The sequence below is a fragment of the Conger conger genome, chromosome 6 (assembly GCF_963514075.1).
Source record: "Conger conger chromosome 6, fConCon1.1, whole genome shotgun sequence".
NCBI lineage: Eukaryota > Metazoa > Chordata > Actinopteri > Anguilliformes > Congridae > Conger > Conger conger.
The window spans coordinates 60866626-60885081 of NC_083765.1; the positions used below are offsets into that span (position 1 = coordinate 60866626).

Here is an 18456-nt window from a genome sequence, read left to right on the forward strand (position 1 = left end):
AGCTCTGTACTTAAGATAGTATGTTTCTGTAATACGGCGCCATGTATTTATGTTGTAAACAGGGAAATATTACTATTCACAAGCACAAGCCAGAGCCACTTGTACTAAGTGAGACTCAGTCCGGCATTCCTGTAAAGAAGCCAGTGCACTAGAGCAGCAATGTGCTGTAGAAAATGCTGTGTTTTGCATTGAAGTTAAACTATCTCACTGTGGTCATTAAAACCAATCACTTTACTGTACCTAAATATGGCTACCTCATTATCTAACTTCTGTTGATTTGCAAGACAGCCCTTGCTTTCTATATTTGGGTCTGGTTATCCCAAATCATTACTGTAAATTAAGTATGCTCTATAACACCTTTTTAGCTATAAACACGTTTGTATGCCTACTTTATAGTGAAACATTTGAATCCATGCCATTATTTAAACATTTGTGAAATAATATCATTTTGTCATACAAAACAGGTAGAATAGCGTGTTCTGGCGCATATAAAATTTGAAAAAAGCGATCTGCAGTCCACTCCAGCCCCTCCCCATATTGTGATGTCAGAGTACCGTTTAGGGTACCTCTCCATCATAGAGATCCATCCATCCATCCATCCATTATCTGAACCCGCTTATCCTGAGCCTATCCCAGCATACATTGGGCGAAAGGCAGGAATACACCCTGGACAGGTCGCCAGTCCATCGCAGGGCACACACACCATTCACTCACACACTCACACACTCACACACTCATACCTACGGGCAATTTAGACTCTCCAATCAGCCTAACATGCATGTCTTTGGACTGTGGGAGGAAACCGGAGTGCCCGGAGGAAACCAACGCAGACACGGGGAGAACATGCAAACTCCGCACAGAGAGGCCCCGGCCGACGGGGATTCGAACCCAGGACCTCCTTGCTGTGAGGCGGCAGTGCTACCCACTGCACCATCCGTGCCGCCCCATCATAGAGATGCCCATCAGATATCCATGTGCAAAATTGTTGAGGCCCACAAATATGTCTGACTTTTAACAGCTCATTTTCAAAGTCAGAAAGCAAGCTGTTACAGATCAATACTACGATGCAAATGAGATGGACACACCTACTCTACCCACCCCAGAGCATCTATTCCCACATATGGGTACCTCCATGAGCTTCATCTGCCTGGATCTGTCGTCCTTGCAGTGGGACTTGGTCTCCACGTCCACCTCCAGGTCGTACACCTTCTGCTTCAGGTCCTGCCCCATCAGAAAAGCCTCGTCCCGCTCCCGTTTACACTGCCTCAGGTCCTCCTCCAGCTGGGACATCTGCACTCAGACCATGAATGTGCAAACCATTATAACACCGGCCTCCGGTTCTCAATACTGCTCAGTCTTATCAACACATAATTCATTATACGACATGAAGTACTCACCGTTTGAGTAACATTTATTTAAACTTGTTGCATACATTGCATGCTTTGTTTAAGGTTTATCCAATGACTTCAAACACATTTCTTTGGATTTAAGTAATGATATTTCACTTGTTTCTCATCAAACCTATTTGAAAAATTTTGTTTCTGTTTATTGCTCAGTTTCAGTTCTGCACCTTCACCTTTACCCTTGGCACTCAAAATAAAAATATTTTATTGAAATAATAATGCTACCAAACCATTTTTTTCAAAGATAATTAGCCATTTCAAATTGGTTTGGCAAAGACAGAGTGCACTGGGGTTTGCTGTTAGTCCTTTCATTAACAAAGTTGATCTGCTGCTGGACCAAGACCAAGACTGGCAAGCAAAAGGCTTTCAGGGAAAGAGCAGAAATCATGATGACATTTCACTCTGCCAAGAACTAAAGCGTGAAGTAATGAGAACATTTGGTCTGTAATCTGACCGTCTAGCCTGGTCAGGCCAGGGGTCGGACAGCAGCTGGGGAGGCAGTTACATCATTAGCTGAGAGAGGCACATAAGGTCACAGAAGGAAGTGAGTTCAAAAGTCCTGAGGCCACTAGCAAAAATGCTTCAATTTGCATTCTTTTCTAATTTAATTAAAACTTTTTCATTACAAATTATATTATCAGTATAACAATTTGAGTTAAAAGTTGAATATGTACATTAATTTCAGAATTTCTTCGTACTTGGTTTGTCCCTCTTTTGCTTTCATGGCAACATGCGCAAAACCTTATGATCCATGTTATCCCAACATTACTTCACAAAGTTTCAAAGTGCATCTTGTGATGTTACTGAATACTTGGCTTTTGTCAGTCTTCAAGTGTCCCCTTGTGGTTGGGGTTGAGGTCAGGCGATTGTGGAATGTGTAGCACTCCTTGCTCTTCTTTGGTCTTCGTGTAGTTCTTGTAAAGCTTTGAATTAGTTTTTCAATGTGATCTCAGATTTTTAGACCCCACAGTAGCCTATATTTACTGGACATTGCCCTGAATAGAGGGGGGGAGCGGCTTCAGTAATTACTCTCACTCCCTCGGAGCCAGCACACACAGGTACATACTCACGGACGGACAGAGGGACGGATGTTCAGACCGACACGCACACAAACACACACACACACCCAAACTCACTTATTCTATTATCCAACAATCATATACGTACTGATAACTTATTAATTTGATATGCTGTACCTTAATTTTCAATTTTCTTATAATGTCTATATAACCTCTAAAACTCTAAACGTAAATTGTCACTTGATCCAAACTGATAGCATTAGGAGGAATTGGGAGGTTTGGGCAGGAAGAGGAATATTACTAGAACATTCCGCAGGTTTTGCCAGATGGATTATACTACCTACCTACTCCAATATAAGACAACATTCCCAAGATTCCTGTGGTGCGTGGAAGTCAAAGTGCACCATTGTAACAACCAAGGATTCACAGGGAAGTAAGGGGGGCTTACAAATACACTGAGTTCACTGAGCATGGTTATTAAACAGCCTGTGTGGGGAATGCCAGGCTACAGTATACGAAGGAAGAAAGAAACATTTGCACACCTGATAAGGTTGTTTGCAGGTACAGAAATATCATTGATCCAAAATTGCATTAAAAACATTCTGTGCACTGCTTCTAACAAAATATTACATTCCCTATTGATACATAAGTAATATTTCACCAAGAGCAGGTAGGTCATCAACATTCCACAAATAAGCAGACCCACAAATGAGAATGAAGAATGAGAGCCAGATTCCAAGGTGTGTAGGACAGAAGACCATAGAAGAAGACAAAATAATGATAAACTAATGACTCAATAAACTTTTCTCTTGAGTCCAATAATGATCTTCATTTTCATTCAAGAGGTTTCTGTATTACCAGCTATGTCATAATGCTATAAAAAGGAAGCAACACATGAATTTTCGGCTTCATCGCATGTGATGTCAACCAATCATGGTAGCTTGCGCACATTAACAAAGACAAAGGCGATTATTGCTTGATTGAACACATCCCTATTGAAGTAACGGCCATTCCCACTGTGGCATCTGCTTGGTCATTATCATTACCCATTCAACTGGATAATGGTGTTCTCCAGTTTATGGATGACGTTCAGTCTTAGAGGGATCACAAATTCCTGAGGATACACACATCATTAAGTTTCCAGAAGGCACAAAATGGCCATGCTTCCATGGCCTACCCTGGATGGAGGTCCGAAACCACCTGAATAGGAGACCGCTGGGAACATTTAGCAAACTGACCCAAACCAGTATGTTAATGAACCAAGAGCAGATTTGCTTGAAAAGTTGTTCCGAAAACTGGAAGGAATCATGTCTACTCTTTGTGAAATGCCATAGCAAGAAATGGTCTTTAAAAACACTCATGCCAAGCCAAGAGTTAAGACAACAAACAAACAAATAAATACCTCACATCATACTATATAGCAAATGTGTATAATCAGCATAACTTTTCAAAATATTTTTGTTGTGGCCCCACCCAATGAGGAATAACAACCACTCATAACTTCACAATTCATAACTTGATATAACAAATGTATAAGTTCATGACTCATCAGTATTCCTCCTGCACAGACCATTGGCCGATTACGAATCAACCAATCAACTCACGTGATGGGTAGAAATAAGCGTTCCCAAAAGACTCAAACTTTGAACAGTTATGGAGCTGACTATTCCAGAATCAAAGTAGTACAGAGAAATAAGCACTACTGAAAAGAGCAGCTCAAGCTATGTTTTGAAATAGCGGGTAGCTGGTTGTCCAGCTCAGACCAATTCCCTGCTCAATATAGTTTTGACTGCTGGTAGCTGGTCCTTTTGAACTAGTCATGGATGGATTTTACAGCAGGGACCTGATCAGTGAAAATGAACACAATAGCCTTGTCAAATGCTTAGTCAAATCAACTGTAAATAACTTTGGATAAAATAACCGTAAAATAATGTAACATCCCTCTCCACCCCCCTACTTTGCTAAAATAGGACAATCCACAGCTATGATCTCATGGGCAGCTTGAGTACCAGCGTGTTTGGGTTGAGAGGGAGCGTTTGGGGGCTTTCCAGCACACTGAGTCAGGACAATGGTGGACGCTATTTACAGCTTGTGTTCCCCAGTGGGGCGCATACACACCTCTTCCTGCAGCCTCTTGGAGGCCAGCCGAACCTTCTCCTGCTCCAGGTCCTTGTCCCGCAGCTGCCTCTGGAGCTCACTCGTCTCCTGCCGGCTCTTCTCCTTGTACTCATTGATCTGCAATTGCAGCTCCAGAGTAGACGCCTGGGAGGCCTCCGCAATCTCGCCCATCTGGAGAAACGGCAGAGACACCCAATGTACAGCATGCGTAGCTTGGCTGCACTGCAATCTCACTGCAGATATGCCTGTTCTCTTTCGCCTTCATACAACCTAATGAGGCAAAACCATGAGACTCTAGGCTGTGTCTCAAATTGAATACTTGTGGACTTGTTAGTGCATAAATCGAGCACAGAAGTTAATGGTCATGTGATCAAGTGAGCCCCAACCTCAAATACAAAACTGGCAAGCACATATCGAGTTCACCAGAAGTTTTTTCTTTTACTTTGGAGGACCAAAAATGTAACTCTGCTTCGGAGAACCCCAGTAGTCATTGCAATTTCAGAGCTGACAACAAAGAATTGGAATTTGAAATATTCAATCAAATATAATGCAAGCTATCTAGCTAAAAATAGAATGCAGCAGCTAATGAGGACATAAAACGGCATATGCTAGCTCATGTCACAGACTGGAAATGACTAACCACTCCTAAATGTGGGTGAGCATGCCTTGCACCTCGGGTCCCCTCCACTCACCGCCCTCTGCAGTTTCTCCACCGTGCGGTCCAGCAGCCTCCTCTCGTCCTCCACCTGGTTCTTGGTCTTCTTCATCAGGTCCTTCTGGCTGCTCTCCTCCCTCAGTCTGTCACTCAGCTCATTGTATTCCTGGGTCAGTTTGGCCATGTTTCTCTATGTCACAAAAAAATGGATCACACAAGGTCCTGACTCACTGCGGACATTAAATGTCCCATGAAAGAGTAGGGGCTTCACCAGTGTCCTGGTTAAATTCCCAACCTGACTCTTTCGACCTGCCACCTAATCATCCCCTGATTTAATTGGCAAAAATGGTTATCTCCCTCTCCACCTCAGCTGCCGCAAGATGGCTGCCGGTAGTTGAGGTGAGTTTCACCCTCATCACAGGTTTGAGTGTCCATAAAAGCACTATATAAATGCAATGATCAGTCTATATATCTACCACTGCAAAAAAAAAAGAAATTTGCCCAGAAGTTTTTATTATCATGTTTAGCTTAGTGCTGAAATATATTACATACTATTAGGAAAGAATAGTGAAAATTTGCAAAAAAAGATTTACTTATTTAAAGTTCAGTAAAAGAATGTTTCATTATGCTCTGCTCTGTAATATGCTGCAACACACTGAGAGATCCATACTTATTCATATATATTGTAGAACAGAATAATGAAAATGCATTAAAAAAAATTGTGGGTACCGATGCTATTTCCTATAGAAAATACAGAGACTAATAACTAATAACTATAGAGACTACAGATTTAAACTGTCTATTAAACATGGAATCACTTAGGCCATCATGAATGAATGAATGAATCAAGTATTAATTCGACTGTACTGTTGTTGCGATTCCATGAAATGACATGGCAGCTATTGATAAGCAATGCTTTCTGAGAAGATAATATCCAGACAGGGTTCAGCAGACAGCAGCCCATGCAATGTTCAAAATGATGTCAGTGATGGCCTCACTTCCTGCCCTCCCACAGTCCAGAACATTCCTGAAGTACGAGAGACACAATCTCACCTGTAACTCATCAAGGCGTGTGGCTAAAGTTCTGTTAGCTTGGGACGTCTCCTGTTCCTGCTCCCTGGCCTCGTCCAGAGACACCTCCATCTGTCTCTTCTCTTTCTGTGTCAAATGGTAACAAACCCTTTAAGCCATTTAAAAAACAACACAGCTGAGGTACATGTTTGTTCTTTAAGGAACACATTTCCCAAAATACCTGAAAGGTACAATAGTGTTCATTGGGTACAAGTACCTTTTTCAAGCACATAAAGGTACAAATAAATTATTAAACCACATATAAGGTACCACCCCAGTGACAAGCTTTTTAACTTTTTTAGGTACTTTTCTTACCTTTTTTTCTGAGAGTGTAGGGATTTTATGACTATTGTTTTTTGCTCTTCACAGCTATAATTCTATTGATGAAAAGATCAGCGCAGGTCACTGGGTTCCTAATCAAATCTGATTTGTAGTTCCCATGGCTTTTCAGTGTTTCCCATGAAAGGATTACAGTTGATTTTCAAGGATTATTAGCCAAATTCCCATGAAATCATGCTTCTTTGAAGAAGAGAAGTACTTACTGAGAAACATTACTTTCAGATTTCGTGTGTGCACAAATATGCTCTCGCAAATACTCTCTGCCAGCGAATATCAATCATCAACGGTTGTAATAGTAGTGGGTTTATGGTCCAATCCAAAAAGCTAGCCAATATGGAAGCAATATGACTACAATGGAATTGCTAGGCCTCATTATAATTTACTTCAAGCTAGTGCGAAAAAAGCCACATTTCAGTTCTTGTAAAACAATAATCTAAGAATGTCCTGGCTAAATTCCCAACCTGGCTCTTTCAACCTGACACCTAATCATCCCTTCATCAAGTGGCAAAAACAATGTTCTCTCCATCTCCACCTCAGCTGGTGTGTGGTGAGCGCTCTGGCGCAAAATGGCAGCCGTGCATCACCCAGGTGGGCGCTACAGCGAGGTACATGCTACAGCGAGTTTCCCCCAAATTACTGTACAGCGCTTCGTAATGATCTATCTATATCTATATATCTAAGCAATAACTTCAAATAACTTGATTATTATTTTAATTTGAATACATTTTTTTTTATAACCGTATAAGGGTCCGTGGTAGCCCAGAGGTTATTTTCTTCTTCTGTGGTCTCTCCGGCTCACCTCCAGTCGGCCTGCCCGGTCCTCCAGGCGGCTCTCTCTCAGCTTGGCCTCGTCCACGACGCGGTTCAGTTTGGCCACCTGGCGCTCCAGCTCCTGGGCCCGCTGGCGTAGCCGCTCGGCCTCCTGGGATAGCTGGCCCGCCCGCCCGTCTACCGTACCCAACGCCACCTCTAACTCCGCCTTCTCCCGACATGCTGAGGAGCTGGCCTGGACAGGAGGGGGGGGGGGCAACATACTTTAACATTCAACATCATGTGGCATGGCAGCATGTAGGGCAACATTAGCTCAGAAAGTGAAATCGGCCATCTGGCAGTCAGAGGGTTGCCGGTTCGATCCCCTGCCCTGGGTGTGTTGAAGTGTCCTTGAGGAAGACACCTAACCCCCATTACTCCCAGCCTTTCAACGTTGGTGTGTGAGTGTGTGTGTTCACTTGTAAAGTGCTTTGGATAAAAGCACTGTATAGATGAAGTCCATTTATGTAGGGATTCCATAATAAACTGTGTTTTTAAGCAAATAAGTTCAGTCTAATTTTATCGATAGTGATTCTCATGAGTCAACAAGAGCTATTGTCTTAGCAGACTTGATTTCCACTGCGATATATGTCGATTTTCAGCTCAAGCAGGCAAAGGTATCCCTGCAAAATCAACCAGACTAGCTATTCGCCTATCGTATGCCAAAGCGACAACAGATGAACCCCCTGAACCACAAGTTGGTTGCTCCCACTAATGCGCTACACACAGACAGCATGTCTGACGCAAAGGGCTAACAGGTTTTAATGAACAGACCAGTGTAATGGGCTTCTCAAATCCATTCTGCGGCTTAAAGCAGCTCAGACCTTCCCAGATTTGTGCACTTCTAGGTATTTAGGCCTTGTAATTACCACCAATTTTATGCTTGTCCCCTTAAACACAACTTTCATGAATACACTAATTAGCCAGCACTCAGTTGCTGGCGCCAAATTTTTTCCCTGTGTCAGGAAGGGATGGAATATTTTCAGGAAACTTCCTGCTGACTCAGTGTTCTCAGCCAAAGGCAGACCAGGCTCAATCTCTCTACAGACTTCTGGATGAAATGTACAGAACACAGGTCTCCCACTTCCAATTAAATTTTTAAAATAAGATTTAAAATGATTTTCTTCACTGCTGCGAATGCTCAGATCCTCTGAAATATATTTAGGAGGGAATTGTTGGGTACAGGATACTTTTTGAGACACATTACTGTAAAAATATTGTGTTTTTGAACATACACGTTCAAATGTTTTGGCACGGGATGTTTACAGGAATGTACAACATATTTTTTACAAAAGGGTCAAAGGAATCAACAGAACCATCTCACAGAAATGACACGTCTGCCACAAGATGACTTACACATCCCACGCTTAACATCTGATGTGAACCCAAGCGAAGAGATTTTTTTAACTGGAACTGACGTTTCCCTGGAGAAAACCAGACATGAAAAGAATGCCAAAAAACAGGTTTGGCTGTACACCAGCTGCAACACCCTGCACTACAAAACAACGGCTAGGACAGCATTATACATTTTAGTGTAAAATAAATCCACAGCCTCATATACCAGACAGGTTTACCTTTCTGCATGGCCCTTAACCTAAATGCATCCAGTAAAAATGCTGCAAAGTTTAAACAGGTTGTAGAATATATCCGATTTAACCTCCGGAAACCCTGTGTCCTCAAATGAGGACATTCAATTTTGGCTTCCCTGAGCTCTATACAGTATTTTTCTTAACATAAGGCACATTAAATAAAAAATGTAATTAAAAAGATATTTAGAAAATATTTTCGCTGCAATATTGTCAAGCAAGACACGTGTACTATGTCAATAAAAAGTGACGTTTTTTTTCCTGATGTAGAATACGGCCATTACTGACACCCCTGTCTGCCAGGGAATTCTGACAATGCAAGCAACCTAATTACAGGGAACCTGAACGACGTCAGAGTTATTATCGAGCGAGGGAATGGCCTTCTGTCAGGTATGTGTGCGTGTGTATATGTGGGACTTAACTCACAGCCATTACAAAGCCACTGTAAGCCCCCTTGGCTACTCATTAGCAGTGAAGCAATGGATTTTCAAGTCTACTACGTTGAGTCCAAAGTCCCCGCCACCCTCAGCCAGGGCCCTGGGCACTGAGCACTGAGAGGGGGGGGGCTGCCTCAGGGCCCTGGGCACTGAGCACTGAGAGGGGGGGGCTGCCTCAGGGGCGAGTCAGGCTCAGGCGCTGGAGCATGTGCTCAGTCCAAGCTCAGATCCACCGAACGATGAGAACACCGATCATTAACTAAAACAGCCGGCCTGGGGCCGCAGCCTGTTTGACAACGTTCCTTTCACTCCCCCCATTACCCAAGAGGTCACAGGGTCACGGGGAGGAAGCAGACCTGAGTCAGGTGCCTTAGCACAGGAAACCCATCAGTTAAGCAGGTGCATTCATGCTGGTCAACCCTGACCAGATCAAAGATGCAGTCCCAGATAGCCAAAAGCTATCTGGGACCACAACGTGAACAATTAAGCACTTAAAAAGTACAGCTGTATTCCACTGTTGTCTGGGTGTCTAAAACCACCCCTCAGTTTTTTCTCTCCTGAGAACACCCAACTTGCTCGTTTTTTTGCTGTGCCTGTTCATAACGTTAACTCTGCCAAGATAAGAATCCATCTGCAACCTCCAAAACCAACTCACACTTCTACCTCAGTGATACACAATTGTGGTACGAAAACAAAAACCAACAATTATGGCAATAGCTGACACTGTCCCATATACCAGATAGGATTGTTGGTTTACCCTTCTGCATGGCACTGTACCTAAATTCATCCAGTAAAAATGCTGCAACGTTTAAAATATATCAGATTTAACCTCCTGAGACCCTGCATCCTCACATTCAATTTTGGCTTCTCTCACTCTTATCCTTCCTGAGAACACTCAGCTCAGTCGTATTTTTGAAATTGTACGGAAACAAAACCGAACAATCGTGACAATCACTGACACGTCTTCACAGGCTAACTTTGTGAGATTTGCACAGGACACTTGTAACATTTAAAAGTCTACAGAGAACTTCCACGAGAAGTTAATGCCCACAAACTGCAGTATGTACAGCTGCCAAAGACAAGTTTACAGCGCGCACTTGTGTTGTTTGTACAATAGGCAGCCAGTATTTCCCACACTGTTTAGTGCCGTCCAGCCCTCAATATTGCTATCTGCATTACCTTCCTCCATATGCTTCAGCGCACCAAGTTATTTCATCTACAGATGTGAAGCCGGTTTCAGCTACATTTACACACGGTATTGCTCCGCACTGAGGCGCAATATTTATAAAACAGGGCTTGCAGCCAGAAGGTCGCCATTTTGAATCAGAGGCAAATGGCTCTCGCTCAACAGATAAATTATTCAAAGTTTTGCCGGGAACTTTGCCTAGAACCGATTCCCAGTTTCCAAGACAGCAATCATTCAAGCAGTTTGTTTCATGTTCAGAATTTCAACATCTCCACATCTACACTGCAAAATAAAATAACAAGTATTTTTGTCTTATATTGAGACTTAAAATCATATTTATTTTACTGTTTTGCAAAATAAGTTGAAACTATTGCCAATGAGACACATTTCAAGATTTACCATCTACTAACATTTTCTACTTGAGAAAAAAAAGTAAGATCATAAGTCTTATTAAAAGACTAAATTGCTTGTAACTTTTTCCAGTGAGGAGCCTGACAGGCATGAAGCACAGTGCTTGGGACCAGGCATGGTGGAGACAGGGTGAGTCTCTCTCTCCTATCATTGGGAGAGTCTAGACAGCAGGCCTCTGTAAGGCTAGACAGGTAGGGCAGCATGCAGTAGTTTAGCATTCATGCTAATCCAGAGCCGCTCACAGTTCAGTACATATGATGGGGATAACTAATAGCAGCACAGATGCCAGATACTAACTTGCTAAATCAATGCTACAGTAAACATTACTGTATGTTTTGGCAGAAACTCAGGGGCTCTGTCCACAGGTCTGCAGGATGATCCCTGGGATCACTATTCTCTATTCTCTAGTTTAATTTTACTGACTCCTCTTCTCATAAAAATCTCCATTTGAACACGGCATTTCAAAAGGCCCTGGGCGTACTCCCAACTGCTTCCTCACTGTTAAACATTAACCCTCCGGTCGTGTCCAGTGTCCACTTTGAGAGAACGGGGTGAATGACACTGAACAGCAGCACAAGGCTGAGAGGACACTGGTCTTCAGATCTTCGGGTCTTCAGATTCTGTGTACTCAGGCTGGACTGCATGGCCTTGCCGTTGGTTTTTAGGCTTTGCTGAGTCTTTACGGGACCCACTACAGGAGCGAATGTTAAATAACAAGAGAGAAATTGACCTTACATTGACCTGTCATTGTGACATTCTTATCATTTAATCTGAATACAACTTTAAATTAATTTCCTGTTAATCTGCTGTCAAATAATTCTGTGCGGCACTGAAATAAAAGTATAATCTGACCCTGAGCTGACCCCCAACACTGTTCCGACACATCTGAACAGGTCAGGATATTTGATAATCCCTTCTGGATCATGACGAAGGGGGAGGCAGAGCTGTCCAGATTAAAGAGACTGATGATAGGGGAGTCTGAACACACTGCAGGTGTTTGCTAGTATGTACTACAGTCCACTGGGGTCAGCCAGTGCATGCAGAGGTCAGACACAAAAACTGAAGGAGTCAATAAAACAAATCCATTGTTTGTGCTTACTTATAAAAACACCAAGTACTACTGAATGTATGATGGGCTTTTAAAGACAAGATGAAACCAAAGTTACTAAAGAGCATACAGTAAATCCTCAAATTGTGTCCGGGATTCTATTTGAAGCCGAGCCTCGGATAATAGCCGGGGGCGTGGTCGATTCGGACAAAGAAAGGCCAGCCCCCAAATACAAGCCGGGGTAATATTGCCTACCAGTAGGGCTATCAGTCCATGAGCACTAGAAGACATTGTTTCGATTTAACTCAATTAAATAAAAGAGCTCTTCTTAATATTTTATATTGTTGGTTGGTTTAATACTGTTGCCAATGAAAAGTCGTTGTCCTACACCATGGGTCTCCAACACGTTGCTCTCAAGCTACCAGTCGCTTGCCGCCTGCTTCTAAGTAGCTTGCCAAAGGCTGAAGCAGTATACATTTAAACACAATTGTTGCCACAAGGTATTCCAGCCTACGAATTTAATAAAAAGTAAATCAGGCAAAATTAAAAATTAACTCAATTTAGGCTACTTGGCTACTCAATAAGGTTTCCATGTATTTACAGCACAGCGCACGTTCAATGAATGAATGAAAGCGGCTTCCTTGGCTCGCAATAAATAGACGGGTGGAAATCCCGACACTCTTTCAACTACATAAAATTTAACAGTGAACCATCAAATACCCCCCAGATTTCAGTGCCCATCAGTCCCAACATTTAGCAATTGAATCAAACAGTCCAAAAGTAAATTAAATCCCAAACAAAGCGAAAATCTTTTGATAGCCTACCAGTATGCTGCTCCAAACGAAACGCATGTCTCACAATAAAACGCACTTTAGGAAAAAAAGATCCTTAACTTGCTGTTATCTACACTAATTTGTTATTGTTCATGAAGGTGTGTCTCTCAAGTTGTTATTTTATGGATTCTGGACTTGTATGTGATTTCTTGTGTTCGAGAATATTTGCAATAAACTAAGTCTGTTAAGACTTACCAAACGGTGTTTCCTGATTAGCCTACACTAATTGATTTCTGAACGGTTACAGGAAGTGTTGAACAGTTTTGGCCAACTTTAAGTGTAGCCTTTTACTTTATTTCTAAGAATAAAATTCTACAACAGAAGCCTAATAAGAAATAAAGGCCTGCCTCGAATACAAGCCTGCCCCAAATAAAAGTGACATACATCGACATACGCGCACACTTGTACACAGTCACGTAAAAACTCATTTAAAAATTTGGATGGAAAAAACTTTGGTGTGAAAATACACAAGTATTACAATTTTATAATTTATTTGGAATACAGACTTTTAGATGTGTTCATATAGCTATGAAGAATTGACTGTAAAAAAAATTTTCAGCTTGTCTTAAACTAACAGAAATAATACACATCTCACTCATAAATAATTTCCTAATAAATAACAATACAATAATAATACATCTCACTCCCTCTCTCCCGCTCTCACTCTCTCGCTCACTCCTACATTACATCACATTACATTATTGGCATTTGGCAGACGCTCTTATCCAGAGCGACGTACAACAAAGTGCATACCCATAACCAGGGATAAGTGCGCTGAAAGACCCTAGAGGGAAGAACAATTTCAACTGCGGCAGTAAACAGGATGAAGGGATGTCATCTGCCTCAGCTGCAGCTGTGATGACGCAATGGTCACCGATCACAGTATACAAACGGACCACATCTGAGAAATCCATCTTCACATGTTCACAACTCGGTTACCGCTATTCTAAGCTTCTCAACAACGATCTGCTGGTCAAGTATAATCTTTCTCCATACAAATACTAACCTTATGAAGATCACATGATCGGGCCTTCTAAACTATGGAGAGAGGAAGACCCAAATCCTAAAGGATCACTTTTATTCTACAATTATGGGAACTATTATAACTATTATAAATAAACAGCTATAATATGCAATTAAGTGTTCTATAAAAATCTTTTGTGTGAGTATAAATATTTTTTATATAAATCCAAAGCTTAAATGATTCTTCAATATGGAGTTATGCAAAGATTTAAACCCTTATTAAAGAAATGACTCCAAATTGTTCCTTCTTACTTACACTGGGCCCTCTTACCTGCAGTACAAGCTTCAATAAACAGATCTCCAAAAAAACACAAACTTCCCTATTCATCCTACCTCCAGGTGGAGTTGAATGACAGAGGCCCTGTGACTTCTACCTGTGAGCCTGTTCCCCTACCCTCACCCCACTGTGGAACGTGACCCATCGCCCCGCCTCCAGAACGGGCTCTCCAGGGGGTATTTCTGAGGAACACAAAGCCTCGCACACAGTTTGGCACAGAGCGCAGTCATTCAGACACAGCTGCGCAGAGCTGAAACGACACAATGAGAGCCGTAATCGGGCCACGATCGCGTCCTGCTTTCAAGCCAAAAGAGGACTCTCTTCAGCCGTGCTACTGCAGTTCACCTCCGTACGCGCAAAACCCCACACGCATGTGAAATAGGGAAAGCAACGCACACAGAACCTCTTGCAATCCTAACCTTTTTTGGTCGTCAGCAGCACCCCTTTTAATCTCTGCATGTACGGGCAGGTTCCTGTACTGGGGAGAACATGCTCTAGATTGCAGGGCCTCAAATTCACTTTTTCACCCACCTGCCCAGAGTGGCTTGTGGATTCTACAAATCACCGGCCATTTTCAACATTTTATCAGCCACACCTTTTACAATACAACACAACTGGGATGGTTACCTGCCAAAGTGGCTGCTTGAGAAGAAAAATCTTACCAGCCACAATCAAAAATTTAGTTTTGGCTGGTGGAGGGTGTCAATTTCATACCCCGAGATTGTAAGCCAGATCAATGGGCCCGAAACAGAATCCCATTGCAATCCTTGTCCTGGACCCCAGTCTCTCTTTCTCCCTCCATCCCTCCCTCTCCCTGCTGGTCACTAAATCAGCCCCAGGTACTGAGTGCAGCTGTCATCAGCTGTGGAACCAGACCACCATCTGTGAGAGCCCCTTCAGACTACGACAGACCTGGGGGCACCAGGCCAGACCTGGGGGGCACCAGGCCAGACCTGGGGGGCACCAGGCCAGACCTGGGGGGCACCAGGCCAGACCTGGGGGGCACCAGGCCAGACACAAACACACCAAGCCCAGAGAGCCAAGCAGAGGCCAGGGAGGAGGGGTCAATCCTGACCCAGGGTGCGGAGAATCTGGAATTTGGGCAAGAGACATAAGGGCCAGTAACCCTGCTCAGGTCCCTAACCTTCACAGACCAGTTACACTGCAAAAAAAACATCAATTATCTTAAGTCTTATATTTAGATTTCATTTCTTATTTGTATAACTGTTTTGCTAAATGAAACAAGAAAACTGCCAATGAGGTGACTAATTTAAAGATTTGTCAATGAGGTGAGAAAATTTCACTTGTCAAGCAAATCTCATTTCAAGATTGCCAATGGAATAATAACATTTCACTTGTTAAGCAAATATTAACATAAAACAAACAAATAACATCTTAAGACTAAAATGCTTGTTAAGACACTTTTTGCAGTGCACTGAAATCCAGCTCAGAAACCCCACCTTCACTGAGAGGAAGACAACAGATTCCACACTGTCTACGAGCACGCCCTCCAACAAACCTGTACATATAGGCTGTTCTGTACATTTACATTTCTCCTGCTTTAAAATATTCTTAAGTACTGTCAAAAAAAAAGAATTACTGTACTTTGTTTTTCTTAATCACAACAAAAGCAGTAAAGGACAGAAGGACAGTACAACATGTCTAACACCGTTTCGACTATAGTTTAAAAATAAAGGGGAAAAAGGAAGCATGTGTTTGTTTCATCTCTTCTTACACAAACACACCTTTTCTCTGGAGCTCCTGGGTAACCAACATACACTTCAGCAGATAAGGAATCATAATAAAACCAGATATCTTCCATAGGAATATATAGCACAAGCTTCACAATCATTCTTAAAAACACAAAGAGCTATACAGTCCCAAACAACTTGCTAACCTCAGTGACCGAGTGCCACTGTTTATGGATACAGAGGAGGACGTTTTTATGACCTGCAGTTTGTGCATTTTGAGTAGGCCATAAAGATTGTTTTTTGACAAGCTAGACAACTGGGGTTTCCACAGAACTAAAAACAACAAAAAAACGAAGAGAAATGAAAACACTTGTCTATTGTCTGTAGAGTGGACAGAGTGAGAATATACAGTGTCCTTTGGCTCTTAAAGTGAACACTCACATGGCGACCTCTGTTGCCAAGAAGGAAAGGATTTTTTTAACAAAGGAAATGACCTCAGCAGAGAGAAGAATGGGACCACCTTCCCCTAGAAGCAGAAGAACAGCGGGACCTGTTCGCTCAAACTGGCAATAATTACCAACTCCCCCACGTGCCCCAAATTTTCTGCCTGATAGTCAACAACCTGTTCAAAAACAATACCTAGACTCTTTCTTTGATAAAGTGAGACATAGGGAAAGTCCATGCATTTGTAAAGCAGTGTTGCGAGTGCAATTAATGTTCTGTATATGTTGCACACTGCAAACAGAACCATTTCTCCAAAATATTAAATTTTCAAATTGAATGCTGAGAGCTAATCAGATTAAGTAATCCAGCTATGCCCAGTTTGGCCAGTTTGAAAATTGAGCTGGTCAAACAAGATTTTATGAGCATGGTTTTATGACCAGTGATACAGTAATGTTAATTTATGTCAAGGAACTCCCAATGAGGCTGAAATGATCATGTAGAAGGCAATAATTATTTCAACCCATAGCATACATCAAAATGTGTGGGGGAACGGGACAGAAAGTCCAACAGTACCTTCAACTTTTTTAAAACTATACCTATACTTCTTTCCTCTCCTCATTTGGAAGGCTCAGCAGTGCCCATAGTCCTAAAGGTATAATTTCTGACTTTTAACGGTCAAGAGAGGAATAGCAGCAGCAAACACCTTCAAACTACAACACTGTTTATCCCTTCCCCTTCTCAGTAAATCCACTGATCTTGAAACACCATTGGCTGTGGAAATTAGAACCAATTTTCAACCAATGAGCTTGAATTATTGAACAGTTATACAATGCGTCGGGCCATCAACTGTATATTTTGAAACCCGAATTTAAGGACTATAAACACAGGCAGAGGATGAGTCACCGTGCCAGTAAGCCTTTTTCAATGATCGGATAGGATTTACAATAGTTTTGTAACAATGTTACCTAATCTTACCTATTGTACCGTAAGTTCATGTAGCTGGAGTGGATAGATCACAGCCTGTCAATCAACCAGAGGAGAGACTGTGGCACACTGGGGTAAGGGAAGAGCACACCAACTGAAAGTCCCCCCCCCACCCCCCGCTGAAGAAAACTGACCAAGCTATTGTTTTGAAACATCTCGTAGCTGGTTCACCAGTTCAGACCAGCTCCATACTCAACACAAAATGTGTACAGTAACCTGTAGAGGGAACTGGGCATTTACCAGCTGAGGCTGTGGGTCAGAGGAAGAGAACTGCCATCGTACCCCTGAGCACACAAAGTACTGTATAGCTACATTACAATATCCAGCTTTATAAACAGACTGTATGAAAACAATGTAAACTGTGTAGGTCACTCGAGATAAGACGTCTCCTAAAGCCTTAAAATGTAATCAAAACATTCAGTGACCTCCAGCGTGAGGCGAGAATCTTGGCAGGAACATTATCATATAACTTCATAGTCTCCAACCTGCACTGATGGAACTCTGGACTGCATTCAATAAATATTTCCTCTTAACTAAACAAGTGTTCCTTGTTTCTCCGGAAAATACAGTTTGGTGAGTCACTATTTGTAAATGCTTTTCTGAAGAAGAAAATCTAACGCTCATATTTCATTTAAGTGCAGATGCTGATCTAATCTTCTGTCTATTGCTAGTGAGGCTTAGATGCATGGGAGGGAGGAACAAGGAATGGAAACTGAGTAAACTTGATCCACGAGAGCAAATGGGTCACAAATAATCTACAATCCTACTGCACATCAAGACCATCCAATAATAATGGAACGTAACGCACGAACAGCGGAACATCGTCATCTAAAGATTAAAACATCAGAAGGACCCAACCTCTTCCATCTGGCTTAATAGTGGCATTGATTTTGCAGCAAACACTGCCAGCGATCATGTCAGAATGAAGTTGTGTGCATAACAATGATAACCTAAACAGTCTCTGAATACCTATTAATTTTCAGTTAGAAGCATTTGAAAAACTGAGAGGGTTATGAAATAGTTTTCGCGGGTGAAAAGGGTGTGTGCCTTTTTAAATTCCATTGCAGTCTCGTCACAACAGAACTGGATTTAAAAGCTGCTCTTGGCTCTCAACTGCTGTT

The 18456-nt window shown here is 42.2% G+C and overlaps 1 protein-coding gene across 1 annotated transcript in view; it reads right to left on the reverse strand.

The window, feature by feature from the left end:
- Positions 1 to 18456, reverse strand: part of LOC133130439 (cingulin-like protein 1) — a 44436-nt gene that overhangs the window by 12135 nt on the left and 13845 nt on the right. Inside the window, exons 9-13 of the mRNA XM_061245040.1 lie at positions 7405 to 7611; positions 6249 to 6353; positions 5233 to 5385; positions 4541 to 4711; positions 1129 to 1290 (exon numbers count right to left, since the gene is read on the reverse strand). Coding sequence (XP_061101024.1) covers positions 1129 to 1290; positions 4541 to 4711; positions 5233 to 5385; positions 6249 to 6353; positions 7405 to 7611 — 798 coding nt within the window. The remainder of the gene's footprint in view (positions 1 to 1128; positions 1291 to 4540; positions 4712 to 5232; positions 5386 to 6248; positions 6354 to 7404; positions 7612 to 18456) is intronic.